Below are 24,747 nucleotides of genomic sequence, written 5' to 3' on the forward strand. Positions count from 1 at the left end.
TATAGGAGCAACGATGTCTGGGTCCTTGACCTCGAGCAGTGGGCGTGGTCCAAGCCGAACATCTCCGGCCCCAGTCCTCATCCTCGAGGTGGCCAATCTCAGGTGCTCAGGAATTAAAATAACTATTCAGCAAACACTGTAGCATCTTCCGGTTAGGATGGGAAAGGGAGGAGGGAGTCAGGTAAGCTGCCAACATGAATAAGCCAAAGAGACTTTGTCGTTCTTTTTTGCTGGTATTTATTTTTCAACTTCTAATGGGTTGTATTTATTTTTAGTGCCTTTATATTATGCCTCTCCCCAAAGCATTTACTTTGCTGTTTCATTTCTCAAGAGAACCCTGCACTTTATGTACGCTCACGTTAATGTTTGATCAACAAGGAATATATCCATTCAGGTGAATCATCAGTAATTTGTTCACAAGGATCAGAATTGACATGGTTTTGGGAGAATGGAGAGTTTATGGTGACTGGAATACTCTTAATTTGGGTTCTGGGTAGGCTATTTTCATATACCACTGACGCATAGGAGATCAGATGCCTGTGTCTTTGTAGGTTTATTTTAAATGTCTTCCTCTCCCCAGATTGTCATAGATGATGCAACTATCTTAATCCTTGGAGGGTGTGGCGGTCCCAATGCTGTGAGTATTGCTGGTGTGGCATTACAAGGCACATGCTGCTAAGGGTTCAAAACTTGCTCCCTTGTCTCACCTTGTGAGCATGACGTCCTTTTTATTGAGAGAGTACCTTTTTCACTTTGGGTATATAGCTGTGGTATTTTCTGGCCAAACTCTGCTCTGTTTCTTTTCCTTTTTTTCCCCCCTGTGGGGTGAGAGGTGCTTTAAATCAGAGACATTTGTCTCTTAAATATTCATATCTATATCTATATTCTTCCTACTCCCACTTCCTCTTTAGGCTGTAAGGTTTGCTGCTATTGTTTCTTTCAGGGAGGGGTGGGACAGAAAAACAGGCTGATAACTGCCAGAGTTTACATGGAATTTATTTAAGAATGCAGATTCAGAAAGTTGCAGATATGTATTATCTACCCTCTCCCCTACCAACACACACACACACACACACACACACACACACACACACACACACAACCACAGGCAAAATTCAAAACCACTTACAATTGATTCATGGGTTACAAGCACAATCGCATGTTCTGGGCCAGTGGTAGTGTGTGAATGAATGAGGGCATGAGTGAATGAGTGACCACAAGTGTTGCTATTCTTTCTAAAGAGCCTACACATTCTCTAGACCAGACAGCCCAGCTTTGGGATTCCCAGTATGTGTATGTGTTTTGTAGCGTACCTCACCTGAGTCCTGGTGTTGGTCCTTCTCTTCTAGCTCTTCAAGGATGCTTGGTTGTTGCACATGCACTCGGGCCCCTGGGCCTGGCAGCCACTCAAGGTAGAAAATGAAGACCATGGGGCCCCAGAACTGTGGTGCCACCCAGCTTGTCGGGTAAGCAGGGCACTGACTGTAAAGCCAAATTGGCTCGTCAGGTTTCCAAGCAAATTTGTATGGAAATAAAAAACACCTTGATATATCATAAAAGAAGTGGACATTAACCATTGCTCCTTGGGCATTGCTTATTGTGAACCTCTAGATGGGAAACCTGTGTGAGCCCCATTGATCCCTTTTTTTTCTTTTAAGTATATTTATTTGAGAGAGCATGCAGGGGAGGGGGCGGGGTTGGGTATGGCAGAGGGAGAGGAAGAAGCAGGCTCCCTCCTGAGCAGGGAGCCCACTTTGGGGCTCTATCCCAGGACCCCAGGATCATGACCTGAGCCAAAGTCAGAGGCTTAACAGACTGAGCCACCCAGGAGCCCCAGGTTTATTTATTTATTTATATAATCTCCGTGCCAAGCGGTGGGGCTCGAACTCCTGACACCAAGATCAAGAGTTGCACGCTCCACTGACTGAGTCAGCAAGGAGCCCCCACCACTGGTCCTTTCAGTGCCAGCCTTAAGCATCTCTTTGTGAACCTTTCCTCAGGGTCCCCAGACAGAAACTGATTCCTCTCTCCACCCCACCCCTATCCTGCAGACATACTTCTAATGATAGCACTTGTCATGCTTCAGCCATATATTGTTCCTATGTCTGTCTCCCCGTCTAGCCTAGAAGGCAGACTACATTATTTTCACCTCTGTGTCTCCAGTACCTACAGAATGCCTGGCCTGCCCAGGTGCTCATAATAAAATGTTTGATATTACGGGCGCCTGGGTGGCTCAGTTGGTTAAGCGACTGCCTTCGGCTCAGGTCATGATCCTGGAGTCCCGGGATCGAGTCCCGCATCGGGCTCCCTGCTCAGCGGGGAGTCTGCTTCTCCCTCTGACCCTCCCCCCTCTCATGTGCTCTCTCTCTCTATCTCATTCTCTCTCTCAATAAATAAATAAAATCTTTAAAAAAAATAAATAAAATAAAATGTTTGATATTAAATGAATGATCAGAACTGAACATAGGTCTTTTGTCTCCCAGGTGGGGCAGTGTGTGGTGGTCTTCAGCCAGGCTCCTAGTGGGAGAGCCCCACTCAGCCCCAGTTTGAACTCCCGCCCATCGCCTATCAGTGCCACTCCTCCAGCCCTGGTTCCTGAAACCCGAGAGTACCGCTCTCATTCTCCAGTAAGGAGTATGGATGAAGCCCCTTGTGTTAACGGCCGCTGGGGAACACTGAGACCCAGAGCTCAAAGGCAGACCCCCTCAAGTTCCCGGGAAGGGAGCCTTTCCCCAGCCAGAGGAGATGGCTCTCCCATCCTCAATGGTGGGAATTTGTCTCCAGGAACAGCAGCTATAGGTGGCTCTTCGTTGGACAGCCCTGTGCAGGCTGTATCTCCTAGCACTCCATCTACCACTGAAGGATATGACCTCAAAATGGGACTTTCTCTGGCCCCCCGACGAGGGTCACTACCGGATCAGAAAGATCTGAGGTTAGGATCCATAGATCTGAATTGGGATCTGAAACCCACACCGAGTAGCAATCATATGGATGGTGTGGACAACAGGACAGTTGGGGGAAGCATGAGACATCCTCCTGAACAGACAAATGGTGTGCACACCCCGCCACATGTGGCCAGTGCCCTTGCAGGAGCTGTCTCCCCAGGTGCCCTGCGTCGGAGCCTAGAAGCCATCAAAGCAATGTCATCCAAAGGCCCTTCAGCCTCCGCAGCACTAAGTCCTCCTCTGGGGTCTTCTCCAGGCTCTCCTGGGAGCCAGAACCTGAGCAGTGGAGAAACAGTGCCCGTTCCCCGCCCAGGGCCTGCCCAAGGAGATGGACATTCCTTACCTCCCATTGCTCGCCGCCTGGGCCACCACCCTCCTCAGTCCCTAAATGTTGGCAAACCTTTGTACCAGAGTATGAACTGCAAGCCCATGCAGATGTACGTGCTAGACATTAAAGACACCAAGGAGAAGGGGCGGGTCAAATGGAAAGTATTTAACAGCAGTTCTGTGGTCGGACCTCCTGAAACCAGCCTGCATACAGTGGTCCAAGGCAGGGGTGAACTCATCATATTTGGAGGACTCATGGACAAGAAACAGAATGTGAAGTACTATCCAAAAACAAACGCCTTGTACTTTGTGCGAGCAAAGAGATAATGTGTTCTAAACCCCTTTCCCTTTCTGTGGCTTTTAATTTTCCAGCGTGCAAGCATTTGGACTGAGAATTGGGAAAACAAAGGACAGATACTCCCATAAACCAAAACCCCAGTTCCCAACCTCACTCACTCCAGGCTGGGATCAAATCTCCATTAAGAAAAAAATTATATATAAATCTATAAATATATATTCTATAGCCAACTCTGTTTACAGAGAGGGAGACGTCTCCGTCCTGGTTCAGATAAATTTGTTGCTGTGTTTTAGCAGAGGCTGTGCTGCCTTTTTCTACTTTGCTGGTAACTAGACCCAGAATTTAGGGAACAGACTAATGTCAGAATTTACCTAAAGCAACTGAAGAGCCCCCGTAAATCTTTATGTGGCCTTCTTGGAGTTAGAGAAAGCGTGTGTAAGGTGTGCACGTGGAGCCTCCCGATCCTCGGGCTCCAGGAGCTGGCAGGGTGAAAGGAGCCTGTAGAGAACTCTTCCTCTCTTCCTTTTAAAACCACACGGGACCTGTGCAGACTTCTCTTTGAGGTCATGCCCTCTGCCCTTGGGACTGAGGAAAGTTACCCAGCCAGGAATTCTGTTCCACGTGTGTGTGCCAGGATCACCATGAGGCAGTGTTTATACAGGGACGCCTGTCCACCTAGTGTCCACTGGTCTTTAGCGTGCTCCCTCCGTGTCTCAGAAAACATATTGGTGTCTGATTTTGGAATTTTCTGACAATCGTATTTGATTGCAAGTTGCCAAAAACCACATTTGTTCCCTTAAAACTTGATCCTCAGAAGCTGCCTTTTCCTTTTTTTTTTTTTGGCATATGTGGATTTTTTTTTTTTTTTTTTTTTTTTTTAAGCCCTGAAAGCTTTCTCACTTTCTGTTTCTTTTACAAAGCTAAGGTGCCTAGGGAAATCTCCTAGAGATATTTTTGGAACCCCTTCTCTGGTATCACTTAGGGGGCCTGGTAGGGAATTCCAAGATGTCAGTATCATGAGAAATCCTTAAAGCATCAAAAAATACTGTTTTTTCCCTTTGGGCTTCTTTTTACTTCCAAAGCACGTTGGGCACACCCATCCATATTTATACAATGTGGAAATTGATCCTGAAAGGTAATCTCAGTAATACTTCCTTCTAGAAGTGATTTCTGCCCTTGTTGCGACATGCATTTTTCTGCCTGGCTGTTGACTACTACTGATTGGGTTGAGTGTCAGGTGCTTAGCTCTTTGATGCAAGGCTCACCTCAGGAGCGGCCCCTCCTTTGTGACTGTCTCTTTCACATGTGACCCAAATAAAGGTTGGGTTTTTATGTCACGCCATTTCTGAGATAAAGTGCAACGAACTAGAGCATTTCTTTGGTTGATATAGGAAGTTACAAATTACCAGTCTGTAAACCATGGCCTGAGCCTAGAAGATGTTAGAGTAAGTCAAATGGCACCACTTTAATTTTTGGTAATTTCTCATCCGTGGAAAGATTTTTACTTTGCCTTTAGGATTTGAATTTTAAAACATTGCATTTCCCATCTTTCACACTCCCGTTTTTCTTAATAGCATTTCCCAAGCAGAAGCCTGCCGACAGCTGGCCTTGGGTCCTGGCTTTCGGCCAACACTTAGCAGTCTGTCTGATAAGTGTGTTTTCTCCTATTACATCATGTTGAATTCTTTCCCCTAGCCATTAGCTTTTACAATGTGGTCTTGGTGGGAAAGCCCCTCTGGTGCCAAGCCCAGGAAAGGGCCAGATCACAGGGAGAGGTCTGTGTTCCAGAAACTGTTCCCTTAGATGATGAAACTACCATGTGCCTATTTACTATGGTGTCCACCTACTCCTAGCTCAGCACTTAGCTTGCTAGACACCTTGCTCCTGGGCTGTTGCTGGTCCTTCTTCGGCAAAGACTGTTAGATCATGTGGGGTCCTTACTCACAAGAGAAAGCTTAGCCTGTAAAATTAGGTATTACATTATTGCTATTGCTGAACTTTGTTTATGACATTGCATATGTGCATGGACAGCGTCCCCAAACTCAGTTCCTATTTAAATATAAAGTATTTGGAAGCCTGAGAGTTCAGAATCTCAACTTTGTGACAATTCCCTTTGTCCTGTGTCCTCCCTCAGCCAGCTATTGGCTTGTGGATTCCCTCTATTTGCCCCAGACAGGCAGGCAGTGGAGGTGATGATGCCCTTGGAAAGTAACTGGCTCCTTGGAACTCTGGGGCACCCAGTATTACCGAGACCGCTTGGAACCAGACTGTGTTCCCAGCTCCTTAAGAAAAATCTGCCTCAACTGCACCTGGTGGTTTTGGCCTTGGTGGCTCCTGGGCGCTGTGGGCAGATACCTTAGGAGAATGACTCCACACGGTCAAGGTGGCCGTGTCCTCAGACCCTTGTGAAGCCATCCGTGCAGGGGAACTTCAGGTGTCCCATGTGCGGAGAGCGTCCACCAGCACCCTGGGTGCTTCTGTGAGGGCACGTTTAACTACAGCTCTGGTTTGGACGGGATAACAATTTTGTCTTAACAATTCACTGAGAAAAATGAGACAAAAAATTTCTTTGGCCTTCAGGAGCACCTAAATTAGCAAATATTTGTCAGTATTGAAGTATTTAAAATACATCTTGTTTCTACTTGAAGCTTTAACCCCTTCCATTCCTGCAAGTGTGCCTTTGAGAGCCCCACTGTCACATGGACATCCCCGGCCACCTTGGGGACCTGTGAGAATCTCGGTGTCTTCCTTCCCTCTTGGACAGAGCTTCTGTTTTCTCACCTTGCAGGCTGGGCAGCAGAGAGGGTTCTGTATTTCCGTTCACATTTCTACTCTTCTAAACATGGGTGGTGCACTGCACAAACACCCCTTCACACCCCCCGCCCCCCACACACACAGTTCTGTATTTTAGGAGCACAAATTAGGTGTCGAAACAAGCTTAAATTTAGTTGTAAGGGTAATACTGGCCTTCCTCTCCTCCTAGCCCTCTGCGGATTGATCTTATTTTAATGTTTGAGTTTTATATCAAGAGCTAAAACCACGAACTGTCCCAGGAACTGTGTTGGAACTCTAAAATGAAGAGGACAACAAAAGAAAACCAACTTGAGAAGTCCTGGCTTGGAGAACAGAAGGCCACCAGCTGATGGAGAACAGAGGGATACTTCTTTTCCTCTAACTTTATCTTTCTGGGTTTCCTTCTGCTTTGCTTCTTTGCTTCCCCTTAAAAGTGATGTTCCTGTGGGTTTGTCTGTCCTTGTCCTTGTCCTTGTGGGGACCCTGGCATGGTGATGGGCTCTGCTTTGCATTGTCTGTGCTCTCTTACCAGCGCACAAGTCAGTGGGGAGGATCTGAACACACCCAGGGCCAAGGAAGCCGAACTTTGAGGCCTGCGTCCTGGGCAGCCTCCCCACGAACTGCAGAAGGCATGTTCTGCATGGTCACCAGTAAGTGGCTCCCTCTCACTGTGTTCATTGTCATATGAGAGCAACCCTTAGGCCTTGGCTCCACCCTTGCTCTCTTTCCTCGCTCTGCTCCCTTCCCACCAAGAAGGGTTCATGTCCGCGCACACCTGCCGTGCCCTGGCGAAGCTGGTGCTGTGAGTGATATTTCCCATACAACTCAGGGGTCCCTGGCGGCTTACCCTGAGATGGTCATTTTAGGCACGTTACAGTGTAGGAATGAAAAGTGGACTTCGTTGATATTTAAATCTGTCAATTTCATTTTTTGTTGAGGTTTTCCCCAATGACTTTTTAGCAATTTAACAAATAAAACAAAATGGACAGAATTGTCTTAACTCTTTTATTAGTAGAAAAGAAGAAACAACCTTAATGGCGAGCAGTTGAGGTTGGAGATTGAAGTTGGAAGCGAGGTAGTTGGAAAACTTCCCCTCCTCTAGGAGGGTTGTGTTTTGGGGTAGAGGTGGCAAGTTGCCCTTTCCCAGGGGACAGTTCCGTTTAATAATAAAGCAACTCTCTGTCATGGTTGAAGGACTTGGCATTTCAGAGCCTCAGGTACCACCCTGTAGTGGAGACCCAAGAGAGGTGATGAGTTTGGAGCAGAGGCCCAGGGACCAGGAAAACAACCACATCATCGCTGGCCTCCTAAGCAAGGAGGAGGTCACAGGGCCCCAGGATCTTGAAACAGCATAGCAAATGGTGGTTAGAAACATAGGCCTGAAGCCCTTAGAGGCCTATGCTCTAATCCTGCCTTCCCCTGCTTACTGCTTAACCTTGGATACAAGTTTTCTCATCTGTAGATATAGTTGTTTCTGTCTTAAAGGATCATGGGGATTAACTGAGGTTGTATATGAAAGCACTAGGCACAGTGCCTGGCACATGGTAAGTGCTCAGTAGATGGTGGCTATTATTTATAATGAACCCTTGAAGAAAAAGGATCGGGAAGGAAAGAGCTGGGCTCACTGTGTACATTGCTACAAGCATGCCCCTGGTAAGGATTATGCGTGTCTGGCTGGTTGTCTGGGTCATCTTTTAGATGTCAGCGTGAGAACCTCTGAGGCTTTTGCCTCTTGAGAGCAGTAAGTAGCAGCTGCTGCCGTAAATCAGGTCAGAATTGTCTCATTGTTTAATCTCCCTTTTGGACTTCAATTCCTTGGTTTGCTAGTTGAATTCTGCCTCTGGCGCATAAGGTGTTCTTCTGCTTGGATTCAAGGGCACACTTAGTTGGCTCCCAGTCTGGAAGTGTCAGTTGGGGACTGACGACATGAGTCTGCCCAGCGGCGTCGGGGCCTGGGAGGAGATAGGCACCACAAGGGTAGGGGGCTGCCCCAGTGCTGAAGCCACTTGCTGACTGTGTGCCAGTTTCTTATACCCATGGGTCTTTGTGCCAAGCACCATTATGTTCTTTTCATTCAGCGCGTACTGTGTACTGACTTTGTCCCAGGCTCAGGTGCTGTGGGGGCCCTCCCCACGCACTGATGTTTGCCTCCTTCCCCAGGACCACGGATCAGCTGTGGCATGAAACTTCCATTTCTAACAGCATGTAGTCTGATGCCGTCTATTCAGTTTCCTGTACTTTGAGAGACACAGCAAACTAGAACGTGGCCTGCGGAAGGGTCCTGGGTGCAAAGGGTGCAGTGCCATGTGCTGGCTGCTACTGAGTTGGCAAGAGATAGAATGACTCTTTTGTATTCTTTTACAGTTGCCCTTGTGGAAGGGTTGGATGTGCTTATTGTGGGTCTGTTGGGCTGAACAAGGTCCAGTGGGTAGAAGCTCTGGAAAAGAGATTTCCGCCTATTTGGGAAGAACTCTGTTATGGTCAGAGCTATATGTATCAGATAGAACCAGTTCGGCACTGTTGGGGAAATTCAGGCATTGCCTGGGCAGTCTGTGGAATGTTGTAGAGGAGGCAGTGTTTGGTGGGTCGGGTGCCAGGGCTGATCCGCGGTCCTGGGGAAGGAGGCAAACATCAGTGCCTGGGGAGGGCCCCCACATGCCCAGCCTTCAGGATAGGTTGGCCTGTAAGCCTCCCAGACAGCATCCTGATGCACTCTGTCCCTGCCACCAGCCATGCTCCTAACCACTGATGGGCATGCTCCTACTCCAGAGATGACCTGAACATGGAGACAGCAACATGATCAGCCTCAGGTCAGAGGGTGTGTGGGAGCAGAGAAGAGGGGATGTGCCCATTTGGGGAGAACCCTTAAAGTCAAGGAGAACACAGCTCAGAGAAGATCCATGATTCCCCCAAGGCCTGGCAGGAGGCGGCAGCCACTGCCTTCCCATGCAGGCCTAGCACAAGATTCCCGGGCCACTCCTCTGGGTATCAACGGGCCAGAGGCCTGTGCACATTTAATCTAAATGACAGCTCCTAGCCAGGGGAAGGGCAGCTCCACACTGCCCTTTCTCCTTCCCAGGCCTTTACCGCTTTTCTCCAGCAGGCTCTGTGGGCAGGCAGTGCAGGAATCACTGACTCAGGCAAGGAGACCAAGGCCTTGCACTTGTCACTACCCTCAGTGAGCCCTGCAGCCGGAGGCTTTGCCTCCCATCACCATCATCTGGGAACCCGTGAAAGGCCAGCCTCCAGCAGGACAGGCGGCATCACCTCAAAATCTTGCAGGCTGTTTGGCTGGCTGGTGGTGCTGCCATGGTGCTGCCATGGGGGACTGGTGTTCACCCTTGCGCCTCTGTGCCTTCCCACCTCCCCAGAGACGGGGGAGCATCTCTAGCTCCGGTCTGCTTTCTGCCCTCAGTGGCCGTAACTGTCCCCTCCCCCCTACGATATACCACTGCCGACAGCGGTCCAGAACTCTTGCAGATGCTCTGCGAGTTCATGACTCCACCATGGCTGGAAGGGCCCAAGCAGAGATTGATAACTTGCATGGGAGGGGATGACAAATGATATAAGCGTCAGATCAAGAATGGGACCAAGGGACCCCTCCATGCCCTTTCAACCCGGAAAGGGCTTCCTAGAGAGGCTGCAGGACAGGGACATGGACTGACTTTCACCCAGAAGAGACCTTGGTTCAAAAGCTGGTACTGTCACTTCGGGCTGAGACAAGTCATCCCACAACTCAAGGGCAGAAAGAGCACATAGGAGTCCCTTGACCTCATCCGAGGCTCAGTTTTATCACTAACATGGCGGCAATGCGCTAGCCTCTCAGGTTAGCAATTCAGTTGGATCCGGCAGTAACTGTGAAATGGGTGCGCTTCCCCAAAACACCACTTGGGGGCACCCAGTGAAAGGCTTTGCGTCCTGGGCACTCTATGAGAAGGTGTCTTCAGAGGGAAACTGAATGGGCTGGAGGAGAAAAATGCCCATTTCTCCCCTCCCTCCGTTGGTAAAGCCAGGGTAGGACCCCATCCCTGGACTCTGCCACATTTCTGAGCACCACCCCCGGGCTGGCCCCCTGCCCTCTCTGCCCCAGCCCCCAGCTGTGGGAAAGCCAGTTTTCCCCACCGGGCTGGGCTCTGGGCCCAGGCCCTGTCAGCATGCACAAAGCTGAGCTGATGTTAGAAGAAAATGCCTAAGAGGCCTGGCAGAGTGTGCCATTTCCCCCTCAGGGAACCTGTCTGCCCACCCACTGCAGGGAAGAGAAAGAGGGCTGGGGGCCAGGCCTTACCAGGCAGAAACCTGGAAGAAAGAACCTTCTGCCCACCCATCAGCAAGGCCAAGAGAGCCCAGCACTGCCCTGAGGATCATTCATTCTCAGCACACCTTTCCCTGAGCAGGTACTGACCCTCGAGGTGCTGGGACACAGATGGCTGAAAAGAGACCTGCCCCTAGAGTTGCTCACAGCCTCATCGCAAACCAGAGAGGTATCACATTAGGCTGAACAAAGATGACAAATCCTGAGCTTCAGAAGCCAAAGACGGTCTAGGTACCAGACTAGGAAGATAACAAAGGAGATAGAGAACTGTCTGTAACCAACATAGCCAGTCAGGCAGGAGAGTTGTTCAGAACCAGAAAGAGCTAAGAGATGGGTTTCTCCGTGCCCCAGCCTCACCCCACTGAACTGAGGCAAGGGGCAGATGAGAATAAAGCCTTCCTGGGAGATCCCACGCCTGGCCTGGGGCAGTCAATCATGCAGGATGTTGGCAGGCCTCTAGGCCTCACACTGGGAAAGACTGACTCACTGTGGTCCAGGAAAGGTGCAGAGGAGCTGTGGGAGGTCTGGCATATCCAGAAGGGCTGGTATTTGGAGCCAAGGGCAGTGCAGAGTGACCCGTATGGATTTGATAACCAGGGGTCATCCCCTCAAATGTAGGAGGGAAAGAAGCTTATGACCAGAAGCCACAGTGGGAGGAGAGGCCAGCATAGATGGGGCTGTGGCAGAATTATGGAAGAGAGTTCTCCCTGGAACAGGAGGCCCACAAGGGTCCAGAACAGAGGACATCCAACGAATGGGTGCCCCCCTCCCCAGACATGCTTTCCTGGCATTTGGGTAAGCCCTCCTACACATTGAACATGAGCCCCAGGGCCAGAGGAGGGGGAGATGGGAAGAAACAACCTTGAGGAGATTGAGTTTAAACTGTAGAGAATGAGAAGTCAACTGAATTCAAGTTCACCGGGAAATTATTGGATTAAAATGGCTGCAGACAGATTAAATCAAGTCAGGAAACAAAGTTCTATTTCGGTGAAGGTAAAAGCTTGTACTTGCTCCAGTTGGAAGGAAAGAAATCAGATAAAGTGCTAGGGAATCGCAAGAACCAAGGGTGAGAGGTGCTGTGGCCAGTGCCAGAGGGAGAAAGGAGAAGGGTATTCCGGTAGAGGGACTAGCCTTCGCAAAGGCACAGAAATCCAAGTGTGACCAGCCCTTCCGGAACCTTGAGAAGGTCAGTGTGACCCGAGTGCACAGGGCAGAACTGGAGAATGCATTGGAGATGAGAGGCAGGCAGGAGTGGGGTCTGGACCACGAGAGGCTGTTTAAATGTATAGGGAGAAAACTCAGCCCCTGGTGGCTGACTGGATCGAGAGAGGAGGGGGCTGGCGCTCACCCCTGCGTTAATGTAATGCCAGACCCTGCCTGTGGAGTTGACATTTCAGTGGGGGGTGAGGGAGAAGGGACAGATGTGCAAAGAGCTGAGCAGGGTTGTTCCAGATGAGGACCATGAAGAAAATAACGGGATGGGCTTGGACTCATCAGAGGAGGCCTTTCCGAGGAGGTGACATTTCAGCTGACATTTGACCTGAATATAAGAGCAGCTGTGCAGAGAGAACAACAACAAAGGCCCCGAGGCAGGCATGAACTTGACAAGTTCAAGGAGCAGAGGAAAGGCCAGCATGTCTGGAGTGTGTGAGTGAAGGCAGAGGGTGCAGGTGGCCCTTGTGGCCATGGTGGTGGTGGGGGGACATGACTCTAGGTGCAGGTGTAGAGGGTTGTAAGCAGGAAGTGATGCATGAGGCTGTCCAGGTCAAGGACACTAGCCTGGCTGCCAAGCACAGGCCTGGCACATTCCAGGCTCAAAAGAACTCCCTGGGGATGATTTGGCAGCTCCAGCCCCAAATCTTCTATTTAAACAGAATCTGGACGTTTCCAATCTGCCCTTCCTCTCTACCCTACTGCCCTGCTTCTAAGTGCAGTTGCCTGGTTATTTGATTACAGCCCCCACCAGTGTCGGATCCACAAGGGCAGGGTCTGTATCTACTTCACAGTGGTCTTCGCAGTGTCTGGCCTGGCCTGGGAGTGTTCGTACACACTTGACAAGTACACGTCTTCATCCACCCAGGCCTGGAATGTTTGCCCAGCTTCCTAACTGGTCCTTCCAGGCACATCCTCTTCAGGCCATTTCCCAAGCTGCAGCCACAGCCAGTCAGCCGACACGTTTCTTTTGAGCTTTTACTGTGTCAGACATACTCTAGCTAGTAGGGATTATTATGGGCTGAATTATATCCTTCCGCCCCCCTCCCCGAATTCTTATGTTGAAGTCCTAACCCCTAGTACCTCGGATTGTAATCATATTTGGAGATAGGGTCTTTACTGAGGCGATTAAGTTAAAATGAGGCCATTAGGGTGGGCTCTGATCCAGTATGATTCGAGTCCTTCTAAAAAGAGCAAATTTGGACTCAGACTCATACAGAGGGAAGGCAGTGTGAAGACATGGAGAGAGGATGGTCACCTACAAGCCAGAGAGAGGCCTGAGCAGACCCTTCCCTCCCACCCCTAGCAACTCCTCCATCTATCACCTCCAACCTCCAGAAATGAGAAAACACATTTGTGTTGTGTAAGCCACGTAGTCTGTGGTACTTCATTACTGCAGGTCGAGCAAACCGAAACGGGGTTGGACCAGAACAAAAAGACAAGGCCCTATGCTCATGGAGCTTATGTTCTGGTGAGAGAGACCGACAATCAATTTAAAATTTCAGAAGCAAGAGGCGCCTGGCTGGCTCGGTCGGTAGAGCATGTGATTCTTGCTCTCAGGGTTGTAAGTTCAAACCCCATGTTGGGTGGAGAGATTACTTAAAAATCTTTAAAAAGTAAAATTTCAGAATCAAGAACAGGATGCCATGAAGGAGTGAGCCTAGCGGGTAAGGGCATGTCCTTGCGTGGGGGAGGAGGCAGGTCTCCGCACAGGTGAAGCAGCCACGCACGGGACATTAGTGGGGGAGATGCAGAGAGCACCAGGTGGTGGGCACTGCAGTGCAGGGGCCCTGTGTGGGAACAGGAGAAGGCCAGGCTCACTGGAGTGTGGTAGGCAAGGGGAAGAGAGTGACCGCTCAAAGTACGAGGTGGTCAGGGGCCAGTCGCAAAAGGCCTTGAGGGCACAAGGTTTGGATTCATTCTGAGTGCAGTGAAAACTACTGGAAAACTCTAAGCATGGGTGTAACATTGCCAGATTTATGTTGCCTAAAGACCACTCGGGTGCCTCTGTGGCATTCCAGAAGGCAAGCTGGCAAACGCTTCAGGACACAGCTGCAGTGTCCAGGCAGAGAAGAGAAGAGAAACATAAATCCGATTGTCCCTTCTCCACTTACACTCCCTGGGTGTCCCACTCACCCCTGCCCCGAGATCCTCAGGTCTGTGTGTCTGCCCACCTGGGCCATCTACTTCAGGCAGGTGATTGTCCCTCCCTGCCTTGATAAATCCTCTCTAGGCCTTATAGGGCCTTGTCCAGAAGATGCTCAATCAGCTTGGGGGATGGAGAGAGACCAAACCATGAAGAAATTAATGGATTAATCAGGAGGTTTTACACCAGAAAGGCCTTTAGATAGATGGTTCACCTGCTTCACCTTAGGCCTTAAGGGGAAAAGCATCTTGCTCAGGGGGACACTCAATTTAATGGTCGGAGGGGGCACAGGAAAGCGGAACTCACCAGACCAAAATGGTCCACAAGAATCCTTCCGAAATGAAATTCTGACCACCTCACTCCCAGGCTCTAACCCTTGACTGGCTTCCTGCCACCAGCAGCAGTGTTTACGTGAGATCTGTGGACTTGCTATGGACTGAATCGTGTGTCTCCCTCTTCACCACCAACCAAAATCCATGTGTTAAAGCCCTAACCCCCAGTGTGACTTACTCGGAGATAAGGCCTTAAAGAGGGTAGTAAAGATTAAATGAGGTAATCAGGGCGGGGCCCTGATCCAGTAATACTGGTGTCCTTTTAAGAGGAAGACACACCAAGGGTGTGTGTTTGCACAGAGCGGCTGCCTGCAAGCCAGGGAGAAAGGCCTCACCAGAAACCAACCCTGCTGGTACCTTGAGTTTGGACTTCCAGCTGCCAGAACTGTGAGAAAATAGATTTCTGTTGTTTAAGCCACCCAGTCTGTGGTATTGTTATGGCAGCCCCCGCAGGCTGATGCAGAACCTACTTTCTAAACCGCCCAGTGCTCTTGTTAAATGTGCAAGCTTACAGACCCATCTGGCCCCCTAAAGCAGAATCTCTGGAGAATGGACCCCAAGAATCCATGTTTTGAACAGGCTCCTGATGCTCACTGAAACGTCCCCTCAGGCGCTCCTGAGGGCAGTGAAGGCTGATTCCCCTAAAACCTCTGGCCACTAACTCTGATCACCAGCCTCCCTCTCCAAGAGGCCTTCACATCTGGCCTCCAGGTGAACCGGCAAACTCATTCTGCCAAGTTGCTTCGTTTCCTCACACTCTCCCTGAGCCCTCCAAGAGCCAAGACAGAGCAGGGCTAAATGTGAAGCCTGTAAGTCAGATCTGAGCCCTGCCACGGAGAGAGAGCGCTCCACACAGTGTGACCAATCCTGACTCTGGGCTGATGCGGTAAGAACTGCAGGAAAGGGAGCTGAGCAACCTGGGAGTGTGGGCAAGGGTTTCAAGGGGCAGAATCTCATAGGAATGGGTATTCAGTTGTGTTTCTGCCTGGCTGCCATGGAAGCAAGTTGAGAGCAAGTGCCCTGTCTCACACAGCCGCATCCCCTCTACTCTCTTGGACATAATGGGCTGCAGTGATTTGTGGGTTCATGGCCCTCTGGCTGCTTTCAGCATTACTATGAAGAGCCCTCCTAGTGGCTGGGGGCAGAGGGTAAAAAACATGAGACTCAGTCTGGCAGGATAGATGCTCAGAGTCCAAAAACCCTGGGTTCCAAGTCTAGCTTTCCCACTGACCATCTGTGTGATGTGACCTTTGAGAATCACAATGTCTCTGAGTTCCCTCTTCTGTAAAAGACAAGAGGGATAATATTTCCTACACAGGCTTGTTTACGAAATTAAATGAGGTCGCCTCTATAAAACCTCCACTGTCTGGCACTTAGTTAGCCTTCAATAAAAGTTAACTTATAGATTCCTTACAAAACAAGGATTTGTCCTACATGAAGGCCCTGAAGGAGATACTGGTGAAAATCAAGCATAATAGACAACCTCTGAGGAAGGACCCACCTGCATCCTGTCCCACTAACAGGGATTTACTGAGCACCCACCTTCTAGTGACAGGCCGGTGCCCATTGTTGGAACCGTGGAGAGGGGCTCAAGGCCTCAGTGCTGAAATGTCAGCCCCAGGAGGGGAGTACTTCTGGGTAGTCTTTGTATTGCCAGCGCGTAGGACGGGGGGAACACGTAGTAGGTGCTCAGTAATTATTTGTTGAATGAATGGGATGAATCAATCAATAATGAATGACTGGCCAGTACAATACGGTGGGCCTCTTGACTCATTTTTAAAACCTTGAGCGAGTCCCTTAACCGCTCTGAGCTGCTGTTTCCCCACTTGTGAAGCCAGAGGTGTTTAACTCATCTCTTATGTCCTGCCGAGCAGAATTAATAGAGTGACAGTAACAGCAGCGATAATTTACTGAGCACTGCTATGGGCCGAGCGCTGTTGTAAAAACAAAACAACAAACCCTAGGAAGTAAATTTTACTTCCACTTTATAGAAAGGAGACTAAGGCACTGAGAGGCAAAGAAGGCTCCTGGAGGCGAGGGACTTGATCAGGTTTTGGAGGAAAGCTTGGGGGGATCGAACCGAGTGATGGGGAAGGCCCCGTCCAGGGGGTGTCGCTGCGCAGTGGTAGCGGCGAACTTGAGGGGACAGCCCCGCCCCCGACGTCTCCCTGACAACAGCCTCCGCACATGCGCCTCAAGCACGCGCGCCTGGGCGTGGGGCGGGGCTCCGAAGCCGGACGCCGGCAGGGCGGAAGCAGTCCGAGCGGGCTGGGCTTTTAAAGGGACCAGCTCCGCCCGGGCCCGTTCGCCGACAGGACCTGCTGATGGTGAGGGCTGGATGGCCCAGGGAGTCGGGATCGAGGCAGAGGAAAAGCAGGGCTGTGTAACACAGCCCCCCCGCCCCCGCCCCGAGATGACAAAGGAGGGGAGGGCTGTGTAAATCGCCCCCCCCCCCGCCACGAGGCAATAGTGGGATAAGTATTTCCCCAGGGAACAATATGGGGAAGAAGAGACTCTGGGATTGCAGCTTCTGGGTAATAAGAGGGAGACGGGGAGTGTGGAACTCTCCAGGACTGAAAGGAAGCTCGGGCTCCAATAGCGCTAATGGAGATAAGGCTGGGGGGCCATAGCTGATCCCCCACCCCAAGGAGGGAGCTGGGGCTCCAAGGGAGAGTCAGAGAGCAGGTTGAGAGGGATCACAGGTCCAGCTCGGGACAGTTACCCTCTCCCATCCCCTACTCAGCGTTCTGCCATCTCCCTACCCGGTCGGGGCGCCCAGCCATGGCCAGACCACCTGCCCCGGGCTCGGTGATTGTTCCAGACTGGCACGAGAGCGCCGAGGGCAAGGAGTACCTGGCCTGCATCCTCCGCAAGAACTGCAGACGGGTGTTTGGTAAGTGTCTGCCGCCCAAGTCTGTTCGCCTTTTGTTCCCTGGTGGGGGGGGGGGGGGAAGCAAAGAAGTAGGGCAGTGAGGGCCTGCTTTGCTGCACTCCTCAGCCTTGGGGACTCCTGGAAGCCCTATCCCTGGGGACTCCGCCACGGAATCACCTTAGAGTTAATTCCATCATCAGACCAGGAACATGGAAACAGCGGAAACCCTGCCAAGAACCACTGTCACCAGAGAGGCTGTTGATTGAGTTCTCACTGGGTGCCAGGCCCTCTGCTGGGCACGTTATACAACAGACTCCCAATTACCCTCAACAGTACACCTTACGGACTTCTCCAAGATCCAGCCTAGTAAGTAGAGGCAAGCCTCTTCTATATCCTGCTGTCTCTAAGACAAGACATTCATGTTTCCCAGGATGAAGCCAACTCACCCAAGGTTGGACTGGCAGGTCAGCAGAGGGGCCTGGCATCTGCTGTGGGGGCTCAGCTCTGGACAGAAGAAACAAAGCATCAGAAAGCTTAAGACCAGAGAATGAGAGGGCAACCCACAACTTAGGACTTTAAGGTCCTAAGCCTATGGATGTATCATAATTAAATTTTTTTTCAAGTTAGTTAAAAGCATTCATAAAGATCTTGATATATTGATTCTACTGAGTTTATTTATAGTAATTGAGAATATTTTTGCTGATATTTCTCCAATGAGGAAAGACTTATGAAAAACCTTGCCTTTACATGTGGGAAATCTAGAACATGTGATAAAGTATCAGTAAAAATAATCTCATGCATCAAACTTTAAATAAAAGTAATTCGATGTTATTTGGAGTAGGCCGTGGTGCAGCTCACAGAGCACAGGTGTTCTTAGCAGAGCTCACCCAGAGACCCTGCTTGTGTCCAGGCCTCTGTAATGAGCATAGAGAACCATGGCTGGCTGGCACTGAAAAGCTCTTAGAGTTGATGGGTCTGATGGGGCAAGTGCAGGTTGACCACTTGACCCCACCTGGCTCCCTTCTTGTCCCAGGGCTGCTGGAGCGACCAGTGCTGCCCCCACCCGTGGCCATTGACACAGCCAGCTACAAGATCTTCGTGTCTGGCAAGAGTGGTGTGGGCAAGACAGCCCTGGTGGCCAAGCTGGCTGGCCTGGAGGTACCCGTGGCACACCATGAGACCACTGGTGAGTCCGTCCGGGGAGGCCTTCCCTGCAGTGGAGGAGACACTGGCCCTTGTCCCACCATTTACTGTGCAACCTTGGAAAGTCACTTCACTTCTCTGAGACTACATCTGTTTCCTTCGTTCAGCACAGATAATAGTACCAACCCCAAAGTACTAGACCTAGTACGGAGCTGGCACAAGAAAGGTGCTCAGGGAGTACTACTCTTCCTTTCTTGTTTCCTTCCACTGGATGCTGATTGGCCAGCAGGTTGGAACAGTGTCCAGTATCCAGTATCTTTGGGTCCCCCTATACGTACAAGTGAAACTGCTTTGTCATGGCTAGGGCTAGGGCTGCATCTCCCCAGCAGACTGGAGGCTCATCTAGGGCAGGTCAGTTTCTCCCATCAGACTGAGAATTCTCCCAGGTCAGCGAATATGCCTTCCCTGTCAGGCTGGTGACCCACCAAGGACGTGTCTTCTTCCTATTCCTTCCTGGTCCCCTTAACCCTCTCCACTGTGCCTCCCCCATGCTGAATGGCTGACCCTCCCCAGGCATCCAGACCACCGTGGTATTTTGGCCAGCCAAGCTGCAGGCCAGCGACCGTGTTGTCATGTTCCGCTTTGAGTTCTGGGACTGTGGGGAGTCTGCACTCAAAAAGTTCGATCACATGCTGCCGGTGAGCAGGCAGGTGGGCCTGGGAGGGTCCGGGAGTGGCTGGTTGCGAGATGGACTTCTGAGTCCGAGTGTCTGAGCCCAGCCTGCCTTGTCTGCAGGAGCCAGATGTGGGCATGGGCTGAGGGTGCTGCCCCAGGTGGGAGAGCTCTGAGCTGGCAGTGGGGACTGGGCCTGTGGAGGGAGGGTGTGAGCTGAGACTTCTCAGGGCCTGTGGTACAAGTCTCACATCAGCCTCTCCATCCCCAGACTTGCAAGGAGAAAACAGATGCTTTCCTATTCCTCTTCTCCTTCACCGACCGTGCCTCCTTTGAAGACCTCCCTGGACAGCTGGCCCGAGTAGCCGGCGAGGCCCCTGGTATTGTCAGGATGGTCATCGGCTCCAAGTATCCTTTGGGTGGCCCCTGGGGCAGAGGCCACACTTGGCAAGGCATGAAGCAAGGGGACCGGGGACCCTGCCTCTGCCCAGCTGTGGGGGTCTAGTCCCATGGACTTTATCTTCAAGGCAGCAGGGGCCCTCCCCTCCACCAGCCCATCGAGGAGGGCTAAGGCTAGGTGTGATGGGGCGGTAAGCTGAGGCATCCAGCCAGGCTCCTTGACCCTCCTCCAGATTTGACCAGTACATGCAAACAGATGTGCCTGAGCGGGATCTCACAGCCTTCCGGCAGGCCTGGAAACTGCCCCTCCTGCGGGTGAAGAGTGTGCCAGGCCGGCGGCTGGCAGATGGACGCACGCTAGATGGACGGGCTGGGCTGGCCGACATTGCCCACGTGCTCAATGGCCTGGCGGAACAGCTGTGGTACCAGGACCAGGTGGCAGCTGGCCTGCTCCCCAACACCTCTGAGAACACCCCTGCTGATCCCTACTCCCAACCCTCAGGTGACCCAAGGCAGAGGGCAGCACCCATGTCCTAAGGCTGAGGCAGGACTATGGATCTCATCCTGAGGACTGGCCAGAGGGGCTGTCGGGAGGATGGTGTCCTGAGAAGCCTCCTGCCCCAGCAGCACCTTCCTGGCAGAATTCATGGCAGTGAGTTGGGGACGCAAGGCTCTGTGGGTCAGTGGTCTGAGGGCATCTGGGTGCCCCCTGGCCTTCTCCCTCTGACCTGGGGGTCTAGGCTCTGGAAGCTGAGGAACTATAGGGGCGGGGGCCCAGGACTCAAGCTTCTCCCCTAACTGCCTGCTGTCCTCCCCGTTTCTGCAGCACCTAGAGAGGGTGAGTGGGAAGAGGGGGTGTCCCAGCCCGGCCCTAGACCTCAAGTGACTTCAATCGAGAGCCTATATTAGTTGAGGTTTGCCCTGGGGCATCAGCCTCCAGTCCGCCAACTGGGAATGAGTGCAAGTGGAAGGTTACCTAGGAGGTTTCCTAGGACCTGGCCTCTGCCCACCTTCCATTGGCCAACACATAGTCACATGGTTACATGGAGCTGCAGAGCATGCTGGGAAATGTAGTCCACCATCGTGTTGAGGCGAGCCCTCTCTCTGCAGTACCTTTCTCCATCGTGAAGGTGTCAGACTAAGCTTAGGACAGGGGCCCCGCCAACTTGGGGAATCAGAAAGCTCATACAGAGGGCCAGGGACTGGACCAGGTGGGGTCAGGGAGTGAGTTGCCCTGTTGGGCAGCTCTGCCCTGTGGAAAGCCAGCAAGAGTGAACTTGCCCATTCTTGTGTCTCACTTCTGCCCCATCTACCAGACAGGCTAAAATCTGGGGGCGGGGGGGTGCTGATGAAGAGGGCCTTTATGCGTTCTGACACCCCCTAATGGTGGGCTGAGGCCTGGCCTGAGTCTGAGCTAGCTGGAAGGGTCTGGGGTCCCAGGTGTGTGACCCCAGAAGCCACCTGACCCTTGGAGCCCCCTCTTGAGAAGGCAGCACCGGCAACTCTGTACACCCATACCCAACATGCATGATCACATACTAGCACTTGTTCTAAAACACTTTCCTCCACACATTTACATACTCCTACTGGCACACACAGGAGGTTCGTACCTCCCCACTCTGGCTCACACTCCTGGGCACCCTGATTGCCTGCACGGCGTCTACCATGTCTGCCTCCCTGGGCACTACCCATAGGTTCGTCACCCCTTCCAGGGCCTAAAGGACTGATTTTAGCATCTTCTTACCCCCAACTCTGGTTCAGAGCTGAGACCTGAGTTTATCCCATACCCCAGAGAATGAAGGTCCCTGGGCAGGACCCCATGCCTCACAGTGGTACAGCTCGTAGGTTAGCTTCCACTCCTGGGCCGGAGACCTTCCCACTGTAGGCTTCCTCTGCTCCTGGGCAGTGGGTTCAGCCCGTTCTCTGTTCTTAGCTTCAGTAGACCTTACCCCAGCAGGCAACAGCAAAGCTTGGGAGTGGGACCCCAGGTAGCCTCTGGACCTGAATGTGACCCCGCCCCCCCGCCCCAGCTACCAGTACTTGTGTTGTGAGCACCACCTACCCCATGTCCAGCCAGTTATCTCTGGGCTTGAAGCTCCCCCAGAAAGGAAGCTTCTGCATCCTTCTTGGACACCAGCAGGCCAGTTTTCTCCTGGTTAGCCCTGCTCCCATCAGAGAATCACCCTGTCACCCTCCTTCACCCCAAACCAAGAGGTGAACAATTCCCTTTGCTGTTTCCCTGTGTAAGGACAAGATAGGGAGGGTGGTGGGCCTGGGACTTGGAGCCCAACCACCTGCCATCCCAGCCCCACTTTCTCAGCCCCTGCAAGCCCTGCCCCTGTGCCACTTCAGTGTACTACTCCATGGTAGTGCAGAACTGGGAGCCCGAGGGAGGAAGGAACCGCAAACCATTATTGTAACAGCCGGTGGCTGGGCCCACAGTGTGTGCTCTGGGCAGGGTCACATGGAGAATAAGAAGCATGTGTAGACAACATGTGTGGATTCAGGCCAGCTTCGTGGGCCTGCCACGTGGGCAGTCCACAGGGTCCCACACTCAGAGGGGCCTTCCCACCTGGTTTAATGCTCTGCTGTTGCCATCTTGAAACTCTGGACACCACAGATTATGCAGCAGGTCCTGTGTGTATTGTCCAGGGAGAGGGTCTGGGCTCCAGATAAAACTCCCCTCTCAGGGCTTGGGGACAGAGGCCGCTTCAGTGAAGTGTCACAAGGCCATGAAGAAGTTGCCTTCCCCCTGCTTTGGTGCCCCAAATTCCACCCTTAGATCACAACAGCTCAAAGGCAAATACCTCTCCACTCACCCCACCCCCTCCATGGGCCCTGAGGCTCTGTGGAAGGAAGGAGTAGTGACTATGCCCCAGACTGGTTCAGGGGCGGGCCTCGACTTGGACCTTTGGGAAAAGGGTAGCCATGCTTCCTGCTCAGGGCCCTGGAGCCACTGAACTTTGGGGCTCTGGAGGGAAGGCTGTAGGAGGAGGGACCATCTCCTGAGGTGAGGGTGGGGGTGGGCTTGCTGTGGTCCAGCCCTGCTGCTGATCTTCCCAGTCAGGACTTACCAGCCCGCAGCCCGCCCCTTTCCTTACCCCAAACAGGCTCTCAAGGAGTCCTAACCCCCTTCCCTACAGATGGGGAGTGCCATAGACTGACTGTGTCCCTCCCAAATTTATAATTTGAAATCTGAATCCCTAGTGCGATGGTATTAGGAGCCTTTGGGAGGTGATTAGCTCTTGAGGGCAGAGCCTCATGCATGGAATCAGTGCTCTTATGAAAGAGACCCCACAGAGCTCTGTAGCCCCTTCTACCCAGTGAAGACACAGAAAGTGCAGTCTCCAAACCAGGAAGAGGGTTCTCAAGGACCCTGCTGGTGCCTTGATCTTGGACTTCCTGCCTTCGGAGCTGTGAGAAACAAATTTCTGTTGTTGTTGTCGTTGTTGTTAAGATTTTATTTATTTGCGAGAGAGAGAATGAGAGACAGAGAGCATGAGAGGGAGGAGGGTCAGAGGGAGAAGCAGACTCCCCACTGAGCAGGGAGCCCAACGTGGGACTCGATCCCGGGACTCCAGGATCATGACCTGAGCCGAAGACAGTCGCTTAACCAACTGAGCCACCCAGGCACCCAATTTCTGTTGTTTATAAGCCACTCAGTCTGTGGTATTTTGTTATAGCAGCCTGAACAGAGTTCGAGAAGCTGAGGTCCAGAGAGGGACAGGCATTTGCCCAAGGTTGCAGAGCCACCAAGCAGCTCCAAGCAGCTCAGATGCTCTCGGCCCTAGGCACTCCCCTCCCTTCAACCCCTCCCCCATCCCCTAATGCTGTCTTGGGGTCCAGCCCCTCACAGGCCCTCCTCTCTTGGTCCTCCCAGCTTTTCCAGCTGTGAAGCCTGGGGGCTGCCCGTAGGAAGGGAATACAGTGCTGGCACCTCCTTCCTCCCTTTCCTTCCCTTTTTCTTCTCCCGGCTCCCTTCCCAGGCCACACTGAGCTGGTCCGTGGCAAGTTCTTCCCTCTGCCAGCCAAATCTGGCTGGGCACCTGGGCAACTGGGAGGACCCCTGGCAAGGAACCTGGCCCCAGGATAAGGAAGGGGATGCAGGAACCCACCTGCAAAGGCTGCTGGGTGGGCTCCCAGGGCCCAGGCCGAGTCCAGGGTGGGGGTGGGGGCGGGGTTTTCCTGTCTTGCGGTGGATCGCCTTACTCCCTGGGCAGCCCGGTGCCAGTTGTAATCCCCATGTGCCAGGCACAGGCTTGGGGGGAGGGGGAAGTGCCCAGATGGAGGCAGGAGGCTCAGGGGCCCGGTACAAGTTGGAGATGTGTGGAGCCAAATTCCGAGAGGGCCAAGCTGGGGGTGGGGAGTGAAGGGTGTGGGGGGGGGTGGAGGTTCTCCCCTCCCTGTGACCTCAGACCCAGAGGCTGGGGCAGTGGGGGTGGGGGAAGCTGGTGTTCAACTCTATTCTAGAAAGTAGGGGTGGATCCTGGGAGCAAAGATGACTGATTGAGGCTGGGGTTGGGGAGGGCGTCCAGAAGGAAGGTGAAGGCGAACTAGGACCTCGGACCATTCACTTTAATTCCTGTGTGTTCGTCTGTAAAATGAAGAAAACAGCCCCCGCTTCTTGAAGTTGTAAGTAAATGTGTGTAAAATGTTCAGCGCAGCACCGGGCACCAAGGCAAGGGCACAATAAATGTTGGCTATTATCTTCCCCGTTGTTCTTACGGTAGTGGTGGCCGCTCTTGGGCTGAGCGCGGCTGGAGAGGAGGGAGACGGTGCGGGTCGGGTCGGCACTCGGGGCTGCTGCACGGCCCCTTCAGCCGGGGGCGGGGCAGCCCAGCCGGGGGCGACGGAGACTGGGCAAACTCCCGGCACCCGCCCCTGCGCCTGCGCGGGGCTCCGCGCCCCTTCACTCCGGTCCTGTTGAGCCCAGGACGGCGATGGCAACGAGGACATGGACGACGACCATCTCTGCGCGTCCCGCGTCAGCATTTGTGCCTCAGAATCCAGGGGCAACCTTTTCCGCGGCGGGGAAACCGAACTCGGTGAGACTTGGGCCAGACAGGACTCTTGCCCCACTTCACCCGAGGCCAGTGTAGCCAACCGACAGTCCCTCTCCTGAATCCTCTCTCCCTCCGCGAGCAATCCCGTGGCATCTCTGGTCCATTGCTTGCAACGGGCAGTGGGCAGTTCCTCCTTAGAACTAAACCCAATCCCTCTTGCTGCAGCCCAGTTTCCTTTAATTCTGGCTTCATTGGGACTGATAAACCCAGTCCCCTGCCTCCCGCCCAGGAGG

General features: G+C 52.4%; 2 protein-coding genes across 2 annotated transcripts in view; both read left to right on the top strand.

The window, feature by feature from the left end:
• FBXO42 (F-box protein 42) overlaps positions 1-7,354 on the top strand; it is a 104,895-nt gene extending 97,541 nt beyond the window's left edge. The window contains exons 7-10 of the mRNA XM_028108354.2: positions 6-102; positions 581-637; positions 1,350-1,466; positions 2,484-7,354. Of these exons, the coding sequence (XP_027964155.1) occupies positions 6-102; positions 581-637; positions 1,350-1,466; positions 2,484-3,599 (1,387 nt within the window). The 3' untranslated portion in view covers positions 3,600-7,354. The remainder of the gene's footprint in view (positions 1-5; positions 103-580; positions 638-1,349; positions 1,467-2,483) is intronic.
• A 9,259-nt stretch (positions 7,355-16,613) lies between these two features.
• CPLANE2 (ciliogenesis and planar polarity effector complex subunit 2) lies at positions 16,614-24,157 on the top strand. The gene is made up of 6 exons (XM_028108552.2): positions 16,614-16,692; positions 17,109-17,258; positions 18,271-18,423; positions 18,954-19,078; positions 19,324-19,460; positions 19,685-24,157. The coding sequence occupies exons 2-6, from the start codon at positions 17,147-17,149 to the stop codon at positions 19,986-19,988; spliced, it is 831 nt and encodes a 276-aa protein (XP_027964353.1). The 5' UTR covers positions 16,614-16,692; positions 17,109-17,146; the 3' UTR covers positions 19,989-24,157.
• Positions 24,158-24,747: the final 590 nt, after the last annotated feature.

Source organism: Eumetopias jubatus, unplaced genomic scaffold (genome assembly GCF_037043125.1).
Source record: "Eumetopias jubatus isolate StellerSeaLion01/CBP00866 unplaced genomic scaffold, mEumJub1_p1.0 scaffold_4, whole genome shotgun sequence".
Classification (NCBI taxonomy): domain Eukaryota; kingdom Metazoa; phylum Chordata; class Mammalia; order Carnivora; family Otariidae; genus Eumetopias; species Eumetopias jubatus.